At 53.0% G+C, this 14305-nt stretch overlaps 4 protein-coding genes across 4 annotated transcripts; all 4 read left to right on the top strand.

Moving 5' to 3' along the window:
• Positions 1 to 1034: 1034 nt before the first annotated feature.
• Positions 1035 to 3614, top strand: LAJ45_10830 (uncharacterized protein; the record flags this gene model as incomplete). The annotated part of the gene is made up of 3 exons (XM_046120345.1): positions 1035 to 2339; positions 2470 to 2750; positions 2843 to 3614. The coding sequence occupies 3 exons, from the start codon at positions 1035 to 1037 to the stop codon at positions 3612 to 3614; spliced, it is 2358 nt and encodes a 785-aa protein (XP_045966470.1).
• A 527-nt stretch (positions 3615 to 4141) lies between these two features.
• Positions 4142 to 5115, top strand: LAJ45_10829 (uncharacterized protein; the record flags this gene model as incomplete). Its single annotated transcript, XM_046120344.1, has 3 exons — positions 4142 to 4555; positions 4603 to 4998; positions 5065 to 5115. The coding sequence occupies 3 exons, from the start codon at positions 4142 to 4144 to the stop codon at positions 5113 to 5115; spliced, it is 861 nt and encodes a 286-aa protein (XP_045966469.1).
• Positions 5116 to 5636: 521 nt separating this feature from the next.
• LAJ45_10828 (uncharacterized protein) lies at positions 5637 to 10142 on the top strand (the record flags this gene model as incomplete). Its single annotated transcript, XM_046120343.1, has 9 exons — positions 5637 to 5788; positions 6028 to 6977; positions 7028 to 7230; positions 7282 to 7386; positions 7447 to 7849; positions 7900 to 8735; positions 8797 to 9868; positions 9933 to 10066; positions 10131 to 10142. 9 exons carry the CDS (start codon positions 5637 to 5639, stop codon positions 10140 to 10142), a joined length of 3867 nt encoding a protein of 1288 aa, XP_045966468.1.
• Positions 10143 to 12051: 1909 nt separating this feature from the next.
• LAJ45_10827 (uncharacterized protein) lies at positions 12052 to 13456 on the top strand (the record flags this gene model as incomplete). Its single annotated transcript, XM_046120342.1, has 4 exons — positions 12052 to 12241; positions 12300 to 12472; positions 12528 to 12664; positions 12736 to 13456. The coding sequence occupies 4 exons, from the start codon at positions 12052 to 12054 to the stop codon at positions 13454 to 13456; spliced, it is 1221 nt and encodes a 406-aa protein (XP_045966467.1).
• Between the last annotated feature and the right edge of the window lie 849 nt (positions 13457 to 14305).

Here is a 14305-nt window from a genome sequence, read left to right as displayed (position 1 = left end):
TTTTTATGACAGCCATATAACGTTCGCGGGGGCTTATGCATCGATGATGGAGATGAAGATGGATGATAAGGGAGATATGAGCGGTTAAATACTCTTTTTATATGATGAGTTTGCATATGCGTACATGTATGTTTGTGCAAAATCTGGTCTCTCGATCTCACCACCGAGGATGGAGGACAGTTCACAACCAACAACTTGGTCTTTTCCGGTAAACACAAGATAACGTCTCTTGAAACCCTTCTCGGAGCAACCGGAAGACAAATTAATTGCAAATCGGGTTTCTAATTGACAATTTTATAGCCAAACAAAAAAAGATATATCGATATACATGTAGTTATAACTACATGTACACATCTGCGGCTACAAGACGTTTCAATATACAGGACCGCAGAGGATTAATAAGTTAACAAAGGATCAATCCAACACAGCCTATCAAACGGCACCTCCGCTCCATGGCTCCACGTCATGGTCACTTGTGTTCATACAATTGCCATCGATGGATCTCACGGCCACTACGCCGCCGGTATACGTATACCAAGAATAGCAGTAATAAGCAATCAGGTCCATCTGGATATATCCCCGTTCAGTAGCTTTACTTTCCCTTTCACAACATCTTGGGTTGTACTGGAGATTGTCCACAATATCTCGATACACGCTGTGCTGTTAGTAAGTACATGTGCTTGATACATTCCTCCAGTACTTCTGCACCAATTGATTCTCTGCATGCATGATCTTTAGCGCCCCAAAGTCGGCATTGTCCCTTGACTTCGCCGATTCGGCCATCAGAAGGTCTGCCCCACACTCCAGTGCAAAGAAGAAATACGCGCTGACCAGAAAAGTTCCCAGAAACACGCTCCTTCTCTCTGCGCAATTCCGATCTCCAAATCTCACTCGCACGCCAAGCCCCCAACCAACCCTAACCCTGTCTCACCAGCCAGCTGTTTATCGCTCCCAGAGCTCAACACTGCAACCCGCAGCCCGGAATTCGACCATCAACAACACACACAACGCCCGAACACACATACAAAACAGCAATGCCACCGAAGCGCAAAACACCCGGTTCCGCCGCCCAGCCGGCCTCGTCGAAGCGTGTGCGAATCGCCTCAGGCACGCCCCCGACGCGTGCGCGATCGCCGGAGGAGAAGGAGACGGGGCGCCAGGACGAGAACGGGGATGGGATTGACGCTGGGGGCGGAGCGATAGTGAGTGAAGAGACTGTGAGCGGTAAGAGGGCGCCCGGGAGACCACGGCGGAACACACTGGAGGCGCCGACACAGACAGCAGCCCCGTCGACGCCCAAAGCCGGAGGAGCCAGCGGCCGCCGCAAGACCCCCGCCACGACGACACGGAACAGCCGGTCTGCCACTGCCCCTGAAACCCAAGCGGCAGCAGCAGCAGTCCCGGCCGGGGACCCCCCCCTAGCAGCAGCAGTAGAAGAAGAAGGAGAAGAAAGAGAAGGAGAACAAGAAGACGCCGACCTCCCCCTCCCCACCGGCGACGTCTTCGACGCCCCCTCCTCCGACGAACTCTCCCAATCACAGCGCGTCAACCCCACGCCCAAGCGCCGCCCCAAGCCACGCATCACCTACAAGTCGCGGCGCACATCCGTCGGCGAATCCGACGACGACCCGCTCACGCGCTCGCCACACACCACACGCTCCTCGCCGATCAAGGTCGCTGCCAAAGCCGTTGACCTGCCCACCACCCCCGCGACGACGATTAAGCCGCGCTCGAAGCCGCCGCGCGCAAGAAAGAAGGATGCGCCGCGCGCTGATGCGCTGCCGGGGGAGGAGGACGGGACGCCGAGTGCGGCGGTGCGCGCCGCGAGGGGCGGGTACGGGAGTGTGCATGAGACGGATGCGGAGGGGGAGGATGAAGACATCGCGGTCGAGGTCGAGGCGGAAGAGGAGGTGGACCCTGACGAGGACGTTGTCGGCGGGGATGGTCGGATCGCTGCAGCGCCAGCACCGGCACTAGCAACCGCGCAGAAGGACCGGGAGAAGGAGAAGGCTGCTCGGCGGCGCTCGATGCCGACGCCGGCGAAGAAGACGGTGGAGCTGGACGGGATGAAGGATCCGTTTGCGATCGACGATGAGCCGAGGAAGACGGCTGAGAAGAAGAAGCAGAACGGTGGTGCGCCGGCAAAGAAGTTTGACCAGGCGGCGATGAAGGCGCTGAAGAAGCACCTGCTGCCCAAGCTGATGGGGCGGGAGCGTGTCAAGCTCGTGGGCGTGGAGGAGGAGGAGGCGCATGTGCGGAATCTGCTGGAGCAGACTGTCACTGCGGGAGAGGGAAACTCGATGTTGATCATTGGCGCGCGCGGCAGTGGCAAAACTACAGTAAGCACACACACACACACAAAAAAAACCCCGTTCATCTGATCATTTCCAGCACATCTCAATCATTGACTACCAATATCATTACTATTATTATCATATACAAAAAAGCTAACACATTGCCCCCGCACAGCTCGTCGAAAGCGCCATCGCCGACCTCAAACTCCAGCACCCGCACGACTTCCACACCGTCCGCCTCACCGGGTTCCACCAAACCGACGACCGCCTCGCCCTGCGCGAGATCCTGCGCCAACTCGGCCACGAAATGGCGCTTCCCGCCTCCGACACGCCCAAGACCTCCTTCGCTGACACCCTCACCACCATCCTCGCCATGCTCTCGCACCCGGACGACCTCGCCACCAGCACCCCCCCACCTCCCCGCACGCCTCCCCCGCCCCAAAAACCTCCCTCAGCGTCATCTTCCTCCTCGACGAATTCGACCTCTTCACCACGCACCCGCGCCAAACCCTGCTCTACAACCTCTTCGACATTGCCCAATCGCGCAGCGCCCCCATCGCCGTCATCGGCACAACAACCCACCTCACAATAACCCACTCCCTCGAAAAACGCGTCAAGTCCCGCTTCTCACAACGCACAGTCCACCTCCACCCACCACCCACCCTCGCCGCCTTCTGGGCGCGCATCCGCCCCTCCCTCGCCGCAGACACAACCACTACATACGACCCCCCCGCCATCTACAAGCACTGGAACACCCACCTCGACGCCCTCCACGACACCCCCGCCTTCCAGACACACCTGCGCCGCGCGTTCGCGCGCTCCGCGTCAGTCCGCGCGTTCCTCAACGAGTGCGTCATGGCCGTGTCCGCACTGCCCTCCTTGGGCGGTGTGTTTCCGGGGGCAGACGCGTTCGCGCCCGCGCTCGGCGAGCCAGATAATGTGCTGTGCGTCCTCTCCGGCCTCAGCGACCTAGAGCTGTCGCTGCTGATTGCTGCGGCGCGGTTGGATATCGTGAGTGATACAGACACGTGTAATTTCAGCATGGCGTATAGTGAGTATGCGGGGCTTGTTGGGGGGGTTAAGGTTGCTGCTGCTGCGGCGGGGGTTGTTGCGGGGCGGGTGTGGGGGAGGGAGGTGGCAAGGGGGGCGTGGGAGCGGTTGGCGGGGTGGGGGTTGTTGACGGCGGTGGGCAAGGGGGGTGGGGGGGCGGAGGGGATGTGGAGGGTTGAGGTTGGGTTGGGGGAGATTGGGGGGGTTGTGGAGAGGGGGGGCACGGGCGGGGGGAGGGCGGTGTTGGGGAAGTGGTGTAGGGAGGTTTAGGAGGATGTTGAGAGAGGGGGGGGGGGGGGGAGGGGAGGGGACTTGGGGAGATGGGGGTGGTTAATGGTATAGTCGTAATTGGATTGCATCACGGTGCGAGGTTTTTCTGTTGTTCTGTTATTTTGGTCTCGTTTTTTGTTTCTGTGGTTTAGATAGGTAGTCTAGTTTTAACGCAGCATGATCATTGGCACCTCAATCACCGTCCCACCAAACCAGTCCGAAAGAGCCTCTTTGCACAGCAGCACAACCATTCCATTCCACTCCCCCATTCCCAAAACCCCTCTTTAAGGCGTTAAAATAACCAATCCAGGGAGTCTGATAAGAAGCAGCTTCTAGCCAACCCCATTTCCATCTGTCCCTTTCCGCCCCATTTCCCCACCGCAAACAAAGCTTCAGTTTCACGCCGCGTTGTCACGCCACCACCCACACTGTCTTGGCACCGCACCCGTCACGTCGCGTCTCCCCAACTAATCCCCCGCCCATTCCATTCCCACCACCTCCAGCACCATCCCTCAAAACACCCCACAATGCCGCGCGCAACCCGCCAAAGCACAAAAGCCACCCCGACCTCTTTCACCTCACCCCCGTACCCGCCGCCCAAATCCAAACGCAAATCCAACTCCTCCATCTCCTCCACCTCCACAACCAGACCCCGCACTACTACTGATCCCCGTAATACTACTAAACCCACGAAACCCCGCCCCCGCCCCCGCCCCCGCGCACTAATGCACAAATCTACAGTCCGCTGCACCGCCGCCAGCCTAAGCTGCCAGAAGGACTTCCACCGGAGCACGCACAAGGCGGCGCGCGCGGCGATGCTGCGGTATCTGTGGCGGTATGGGATAAGATCTAGGGAACGGCGGAGGCTGGCTGAGGAGGAGGAGGGGGATGATGATGATGGGGATGGTGAGGAGGAGGGGGAGGAGGAAGAGGAGGGGGGGGTATTAAGAAGGGAAAGGGTATCAAGAAGGAGAAGGATACTAAGCAGCAAGATACCATTGCCATAAAACCCGAGCCGCAAGAAGCCGAAGCAGGCATCCCCGCCATCAAAGCCGAACCACCAGAAGACTCCCCAGTGCCAAAAGAAGAGAGCCCCTCCTCAGAAGCATCAGCAGAGCCGCACCACAACACAGCCAAGCAAGGACCCAAAACAGAAAGAAGAAGCCCCACCGCCGACGACGACCCCGAAGACGACGACGACGACGACGAAGCAGAAGCCACACCCTGGCACCCCCAAGAAGAAGAAACCCACACGCCGCACAGCCCCGCCAGCAGAGCCGCGCGCCTCGCCTCCGAGAGGGAGGAGAAGCGGCTGCTAAAGATTGCGTTTGACGATGTGCGCACCTGGACGCCTATGACGCGGATCCGAAGGTGGATTATGATGGTGAGTTTAGTTCATATCCTGGCTGGCACCATGCCATTGGTGGCGCTAATGTGTGTTGTGTTGCAGCTGAGGCTGAAGAGCGTAAGAAGGCGAAACGGGATGGGAAGAGGGATTTGAAGAAACTTGGTCGTAGGCTGGGGAGGTAGTGGGTGTGTTGGTGGATTGGTGGTCGGTCATGGGGGATCACTCGATGGTTTTTTTTGCTTAGTCACCAGGTTCGGGTGTTAGACTCTTTGGGGGACTGACTAAAAGAAGTGACTCTAGAGCTCTAAGACGGAATATCTGATAAACTTCTACATCAATGGCAGAGCATTGACCCTACATGTACTCAGCATGAAGTAGCATGTAGTCTAGTCTCCTAGCGTCCATTCAGCCCGCCCCCGCCCCCGCCCCCCCAAAGCCCATTCTATGCTGTGTGCCTCCACACCGCCCACACCCACACAATCTTCCCACCCACAACCCCTCCACTCTGCCTTCATCTAATCTTACCTTCCAACCCCTCCATCCCATCTACTCCACCTCCAACCTCCACACCCCACCAAGCCACAGTCCCCCTTCCATCCAAACCCACCCACCCACCCCACCCACCCCAACACATCCCAACTCAACCCCCCTCCCCCCCCCCCAATACTACTACCATGTCCACCCAGACACGCCTACGCCCACGCCTACGCCCACGCCGCAAGCCGCGCACCCGCAGCGAATCGCCTGCCCGCGACGTGAACTCCAAGGTCCGAAACCGCGAGGACCACGGCATAGCGGAAAATGCGTACTATACTGAAAGTGACCGGTTCGTATTCCTCTGCTTTTTCATCCTCCATCTCCTACCCCCCCTTTTTCCCGCTTCATTAGCTCCTGCATGGGCGGCTGTAGTTCGTACCCAGCTGCTCGTGGGGGATGGATGAATACAATACCATGGCATCTATGGCCATAGCTTCTTCTTTCTCCTCTTCCCGCCTACCCATCACACTCTTTCATCCCATCCCATCTCACCACACCCCGCACTAACCCCCCCCCCCCCCCCCCCAGCTCCTCTGGCGCGCGCTCATCCTCCGACGAAACCGCCGCCTCGGAGCGCAGCGCAAAGTCCCGGGACCCACCAGATGTGAACTGGCAGCACGAGCCCGAAGAGTCCTACGCACCCCGACAGGCAGGAGGCCACTACAATGTTGCTGTACCACCACCGGCTGCCCCGCAGACGGCACCGTTTAGAGGGTTTTATGGCTCTTCTACGGTGGCTGTGGATGTGCCATCAGTTTCCCCGCGGGGGGTGCCGCCTCAGGAACGTGCTTATAGCCCTCCTAATGCGGGTATTAATGGACCACCAGCTGGCCCGCGAGCAGTACAAAGTGCATACAACCCCCCGAACGCAGGTATCAATGGACCGCGAACTGTCCCACGAACGATGCCTAGTTTCGATGCACCACCAACTGCCCCGCGAGGGATGTTGCCCCACCAAAGCACTTACAACCCTCCTAATACAGGTATAAACAGGCTGCAAACAAGACCACGAGTAGTATTACCACACCAGAGTACTTTCAACCCCCCAAATGCGGGTATCAATGCCCCGACAACCGCAACACTACCGCAACGTCCTAGAGCAGTGTCTTCAGTCCCCAGCAACGTTTCCACATCATCTATTGCAGACAGCACCCATAATCCGCACTATCGTGCTCAATCTATTCCTGCTGATAGCGGTTATATTTCTGCTCATGGTTCACACGATCCGCATGGCGGAAACGGCATTAATGCTGCCCATAGTTTCCAGACCCTGAGTGTCGAGGATGAGGCGAATGACGCTCGGGCCCGGGCTCGGGATTTTGCTGGAAATAGGTTTAACGGTCAAAGGAACGGCCAAAGGAGCGGGCGAGGGAGTAGTCATAATATTCAACGAAATCAACCACAGAGTGTTGTTAGAGAGAGTCGAGGTGCATATGACCGTGGTTCATACAATAGAAATGGCCCGGCAGTGGGTTTTGGCAAGTTAAGCTTCAGAGGTTGCAAAAACTAATCTAATTGATAATTTTAGATAACCGTATGGACGGCAGGGCTCATGATATGAGACGTCATAGAGATGGCGGAGCTCAGGATCAGAGAAACAACAGGGGCAACCGTGGCGACCACTCCAGGGACTCCCGTGGCAATAACAATCTGGCCCCAAGGGCAGTTGGGGTAGATGTAGAACCTCCAGAACAATCTTCGAATGCTGTAAATGGAAAGATCCTTAAGCTAGTAAGTCTCGATATTCTTGATACCGGCCTAAATGACTGATCGAAATACCAGTCAACTCGTACATCCGAGAACAACAGTTGTTATTCAAGAATAACAGTGTTCACAAACCACTTTGAAGTTCAATCTCTTCCATGCATTGACATTTTCCAATATGATGTAAGTTTTTTAAAACCAGCTCTTTCAATAGATATTGGCAAGACTCACAAGTGCAAATAGATCCGGGTTACTGGCGATCCAAGGAGGTCTGGCGGATATCTGGACGAATCCGAGATTAAGCAGTGCTCTCCGAGTATGGTACGAAAGGTCATGGAGAATCCCGAGATAAAAAGCATTCTTGGAAACGGCTTTGTCTTTGACGGCGTCTCCATTGGGTGGTCAACAGAAAAGCTACCATTCCCCGTTGACCCCTTTAGATACCGCCTTGAACTCCCAGGATCTCGCCCTGGGAGAAAGTTTGGCTGCAACATCGATATCAGCTGCACTGGAAAACTTAGCACAGACCCATTCATCAAATGGCTCCGCAACGAGAGCTGTCGAACCACTTCACTGGACGACGTCGCTGACTTCAGCAAGGAGGAGCAGATTGAAATCTGCTTGAAATTCCTAAATGCTCTTCTACGTGCCGATCCAGCAAAAGATTTATGAGTGGCCATGGCAACAAATCAACAGCTTATTTCCACCGTACGCCAGAAACAACATCAGGCCTCACATCCTCTAACCGGGTTCTCGAAGCCTGGCGCGGCTTCTATCAGAACATCGCTGTACGCTTTGGGAAACTCACTGTCAATGTGGATACCATAACTGCAGCATTCATCAAGCCTGGTATCATCTTTCTCGATGCGATTTGTGGTTTGGCGAATATAAACGTACTGCAACCTGGAGACGTATACCACGCAGATCCCCAGAGACTGCGGGAGATTATGAGGAAGTTTATTGGAGTGGGATTCCAAGTCAAACACATACAGGAAGGTCCAAAAAAGGACTTGGTGAGGCGCGTTATGAGACTAACCCAGCATGGCGCCTCTCGAGAGACGTTTAGCAAGAGGAGATTTGACAAAGATCCAGTTACCGGCGAGGAAACAGTGACGATGGAGACAATAAGTGTTGAAGACTACTACAGACAGCAGTATAACATCATCCTCAGATTCCCACAACTACCCATGGTTGTATGCAGAAAGGAGGGAAAGTATCCATTGGAGCTATGTTATGTTGCGGATGGTGAGCGGTGGACCGAGGCCCTCAAGGGTAAACATACCTCAGATTTCACCAAATTCGCAACTGCACCACCATGTGTCCGCAAAGACCAGATCGCGGAGAACGTGAAAGCAATTGGTTGGAACAAGCAGCGTGTACTCAAGGAGTTTGGAGTATCGGTCAACCCGGCGTTCATGCAAGTCGAGGCGAACGTTCTGAAACCTGTGATTCCCATCTACCAAACCGGAACCGAATACCAAGGACTAAAGGTTCCAGGACGTTGGAATTTAGGTTTTAAAACATTCTGCAAAGTAAGACTCCCGAATGCAACAAAAAAACCATGAATCAAGCTCACCAGATGGGAAACGTTAGGCACAATCGGTCACTCAATGGGGTCTAATGTACTTTCCCGGTGCTCCACGCACCCGCAGGAGCGATAATGAGCTTAAGAGACTTACCAGAATGTGCTGCACTGAATTCCGAAAATACGGACTCCAGATGCCCCCAGGCCCAACCATAACCAGTGTCTGCGACCCGCAGGGGGACATATCCAGACATATTCTCGAACTCCTTCTAAAAATCCAGACACAGACAAAGGCCCGGCCAAACCTACTAGTTTTCCTACTCGAGTGTGAACAGAAAGATCTCTACGCCCAAATAAAGCGCATCTGCGACACAAAGCTCGGCATCGCATCGCAATGCATGCTCGCCAACTCCGCCATCAAAGACAACCGCGACAAAAGCGCAGGCCAATACTTTGGCAACATCGCAATGAAAGTCAACATCAAACTCGGCGGCATAAACGCCATGATCGAAGACCCAATCCTCAACGGCAGGCCCACCCTCGTAATCGGCTGCGAGGCATCATACCCAAACCCCTCCCAACTCCGCCTGGTCCCGCCACCACCGGCGTTTGTCGCGCTTTCCGCAAATTATGATTTACACTGCGCGCAGTTCAGTGCGGTGACTGATTCGCAAGATCCTTTGGACCAAAAGATCGTGCACTTCAGCCCAATGGCACAGGAGCTCTTTACCCGCTACAAGAAACAGACCTCCCGTGAGCCAGAACGGGTCATCTATTTCCGCGACGGGCTTTCCGAGGGCGGGTATGGGTCAGAACTACGGACCGAACTCGAGGAGCTTAAGAAACTCACCAATGCCCCCATCACCGTCGTGCTCTGCATTAAGCGCCACCACACACGTTTCTTCCCGGGCCCCGGCGAGAACGGCGACAGGATGGGGAACATCTTCCCAGGCACGGTTGTCGAGAACGGGAATGGGAAGGATATCTTTCTTGTTGCCCATATTGCCCTCAAGGGGACCGTTCGCCCTACTCGCTATGTGGCAGTGTATGATGACAATAAGCTCAGTGCCGGCCAGTTCCAAGAGCTCTGTCACAACCTCTGCTACGGGTATGGTAGAGCTACTATGGCAGTGAGCATGGGTATGTATTGATAGCCTCCTCTTTTATCTGGTGAATATTGGCCAATCGTTAAATATCTCTCTAGTTCCGCCGGTTTATTATGCACGCCTCGCCTGTGAACGTGCCCGCTTGCACATGGAAAATAATGTGAAGCTCGATGATGGATCACCGGGGATGTCTACATTGCCCCAGACCCATAGAAATATACAGTATTCCATGGTATTTCTAACCCTATTTATTGAGTCCTTACTCCGTATCTTAGCTAATATCATCATCTGCACAGTGGTGGCAATGATTTCTTACATATCCCTCTCTTCGTGTGTTTTCACGACCAGGCGCTAATGGGAGCTTTTACTCGATAATAAACCTAACCCTTATTCTCTGAATCTCTTTCTGTAAAGTTAATTTCTGTGATCTTCCCTATATCTTTTTCTAGTGTCTCTATAGTCTGTAGATAGCTAGATTTTTCGAATATCACCACGCCGTCGTGGCCTAATGTGTTCGTTTTTTCTCTCACGAAATAAATCCAAGCAAAACCAAGCAACAACAGAAAAAAATGAAAACCTTGCGGACATACCATACCCGCCTGCAACACCGTGCAGCATAAACGTACCCAAACTCCGTTCACAAACCAAGCAACCACTTCCTCGTTTTCTCTTGACTAAGCCACATTCTTTGCCACCGCTCTTCATGCATTGCTCAACGATTTGCACCCATCGCCGCAGGGATTTTCAGTCTATCAATCGCTCTCATGGTGAGAAAAGCGGTTTCAACAACGATGGACTTGACGTGTTGGATCTCGACTCGCAGCGGTCAATCTTCGATCCGCAGCGGCCAACCCCCGACTCGCAGCGGTCACCGTCCGATCCGACGTGCCTCAACCCCGAGTCGAGCTTTTTAAGCTCGTGGTTGCGGCCGGTTCGTGACTCCCAGATTATTAGGAGAGCAGCAAAGACAGTAGCCGTGGCTCTTCCATAATGGAGAGCTAATCCTAATAGCAACAAATTATTTTGTAAGCAAACCTTCATCACGATAAATAAAGACGATAACATACTTTGAAAACTCATAGCGTTCTGTAGTGATGTTGTCGCAAGTGTGGATACTATCGTATCACTTGATGGTTAATGGTTCAGGATCTCTTCGTTCGTGCCCGGTTTTCGCAAGAAAAAGCCGAGTTGATATTCAAAATACCAACTGCTACAGGGAGTGAATATCCTCTAGGAGTGGAAAGATCAGTTGAAAAAGAGGTCACAAACTGTGACTTCGAGCCTAAGGAGGTTCATGGAGTATGGATTAGGTGTACTAGAGATGAAAGTCGCTGGAACAAGTTAAACACCCCCAATAGCGTTTCTCGTCAAAACGAACGAAGGGATCGTCTTGGTGTTCTCGTCCTTCGTGTAAGTTGTAAAGGGAATGGAGCCCGGGGGTGCAATTTTATATGTGACTCGTTGGAGACACAGTAGACTCGGAACACGTCGCTAAGGGAGTTAGGACACATCTCTTCGTGTGTTTCCATGACTAGACGCTAATGGGCAGCTTTTACTCGGTAATAAACCCAACCCTCATTCCGTGTACCTTTTGCTGTAGAGTTGCCTTATGTGACCCCTCATATACCCTTTTCAGGTGTCTCCACAGTCTGTAGGTAGCTAGATTTTTAGAATATCACCACGCCGTCGCGGGCCTAATATGTCTCCGATTTTGCTGTGACGAGCGAAGGGATATACTGCATAGCTCTTTGATAACCGTTTGTAACAAGTGCCCGTGGTTCGTTGCACGGAGTGGGATCATTTCTTTGCCGTAGAAGTAGAATTGTTACTAGATATGGTCCACGTCTTTTTTGATTTGCCCTGCGTAAATGTGATCCTCCACCTCAAATTTCGCTAGCCACGTGACATATTGCCGAGTGCTAATTCATGATGCAGCTTGCCTACTAATTCCACGCTAGCCATATCTGAAAAACGAATATTATGGCCAAGCCCGGGGTCAACTACATGTAGCTTCATAACGACTACCACAATCTTAAACTTCGTCGCTGTAATCTTCCCACTACCCCACCATCACTACACTATTTCCACTACTCCATCCACTCTCTCTATCTCAGCTACCAGTCTTCTTTCTGTTACTACCTTCAAATTCCGCTACAATCTCAATCCTATCGTCAACACCTACTACAGTTACAGGACGGCGCAAGATATATAAAAACCATGAATACCACCGCAATCGCACAAAGCCTTGCCATCCTCGGCACAGGGAAAGTAAAGACCAAGCAAGAGCACCTCAACCACTCCACCGGGAACATCCTGTTTATCCTTGCAATCGTTGGCACAATCTTCTTAAACGTCTGGATGACCCGCGGAATCCACAACTTCAGAGAGGTGACAACCTGCTGCACCTGTAAGTTCCCCATGCAACCCTGATGCCTGGCGGGTTCTACCACTAACAAGACACACAGTGGCTATCGGGATGAGTCTACTAACGGTGCTGTACTTCATCATGGGGAATGTGCTGATCAATGGCGGGCTTGGGATGAATAAAGATGCAGTGATGTGTACTGCTATCTCCAAGACGATGATGAGTGCCTACTTCGCGATAAAGGTGTACATGGGGTTTTTCTTTTTCAAGAAGGTTAGCTCCTCCTCCTTCCCCTCAAGACATGGAGGTGCTAAAACTCTCGGACCAGCTCCGTGAGATCGTAAATATGGTGTCAAAAGGCTACACCCGCACGAGCAAACAAATTAGTGTAAAGGGCTCCTTCTACTACGTCTTCCCACCCATACTCGTAGTCTTCATAGCCTGCAGCCTCTTCTCAGTCTCGGGGTACCCCCCCCCCCCCCCAAAACACACACTCCCCCCGCCCCACCTTCAAAGGCTAACCAACCACACCCCAGTATCGAAACCCACCTCAAGCTACGCGACATCCCCCACCCCGGCAAAAAGACCTACTGCGTCTTCACCATTTCCCACTCGTTCATGCTCGTGCCCCTCCTCGCACTGCTCACCCTCGGCACCGTCACCACCTTCGCCACCTCCTTCCTCTGCTCCTCGCCACTCTTCTCGCGCAACATCCGCAACCACCCGGGCTCGCCCGCCGCGGGCACGGCCGCGCTCCTCAGCGCCATCATCCCGTTCGTCAGCTGCGCCTGCTTCATCGGGAAGGGAGGGAGGGAGACGGCATCGGTGACGAATCTGGCGTGGGCGGTGGACGTGATGGTGATGCATGTGCTTGTGTGGGCGACGGAGGGGCAGTGGAGTTTGAAGAGCACGGAGATGAGGTCGAGGGTGTGTAAGTGTGTGAGACTGCCGAGTCAGATGGTGGGTGAGAGGAGTGTGCAGGATATGAAGGAGAGGATTATGGAGGTGAGGGCGTTACACAGGGGGATGAAGATGGAGGAGGAGATGCTGCTGAGGGATGGGATGCTGCTGGAGGGTGAGGAGGACGGTGGGATGTTTGAGAATATCGATCTTGGGGGTGAGCAGCGCTCGGGTTCGGCCCATAGGGTCTATGACGAGAAGGAGGGTTCTCCAAACCTCTTGGGACCTTACTTGGGTTCGCTGGTTAATGTTAGTCAGAAGAAGGTTGAGAGGGAATACAGGCCGACCTGGGTTTGAGTTTACTAGATATTTCCACCTTTTATTATATACACATGCTCAATTCCTTTTAATCTCCGCTTTCTTTTTCCGTATTAGTATGCATGTACGTAGGCGCCTTATGGTTGTGTTTTGTACGAGTTTGTATACGAATACAATTAGCTGCCAGAACATAACTGCTTGGATTTTTACGACTACCTAAGGTTATTATTATACACAAGTAGTATATCATTCTAAAAGGACCGAATATGAAGGTGACCAAGAACAATAGTTACATTCACACCATGGAAGCCCGAAGAATCTATACGGATCTCCAAGTAGCATCTTTCAATTTTCGTCAGAACTGAATTCATAGTCTAAGAAAATTTATTAAACTCGAGTAGTACAATTCAATTGCATAGGTGTATGCAGGTGTACGTCATCGGCAACTAGCGCAGTCGGAACACATACAATTATTCACCTGACATGGTAACACATAATGCTTCCTTATTCAACAACAGCAATTGCAATGTAACATCTGGGTACAAAGACGACTGGAATCGCAGAATTCTGAACTGGTCGGGTATACAACCTGAAGAAGAATTGATTTCCCCCGGTACCCCTCTTTCCAATATGCACCCGCCCCTCGAGTGAGTCCATGAATTCTTCGAATTCGAATTAATTCCTTACCAAGTAACCTAAATACCTCTGCTCTACACATCAAGCTTATGTATGTACCTCCCCACCATTTCCTCCCCTTGGTGGGAAGACCCGTCCGTGCTACAGGTTAGTCTCAAGTCAGTAATCACATGTTCAGGGCTGAGCGTGCACTTTTTTTCTGATTCTGAATCTGCAGGAGTTCGAAGGCTTTCGATGGAACTCTGCACTCTT

Source organism: Morchella importuna (assembly GCF_003444635.1).
Source record: "Morchella importuna strain M04M26 chromosome Unknown Morimp01GS051, whole genome shotgun sequence".
Classification (NCBI taxonomy): domain Eukaryota; kingdom Fungi; phylum Ascomycota; class Pezizomycetes; order Pezizales; family Morchellaceae; genus Morchella; species Morchella importuna.
Note: the sequence above shows the minus strand (reverse complement) of the source record. Positions and strands in the feature narration are given on the sequence as shown.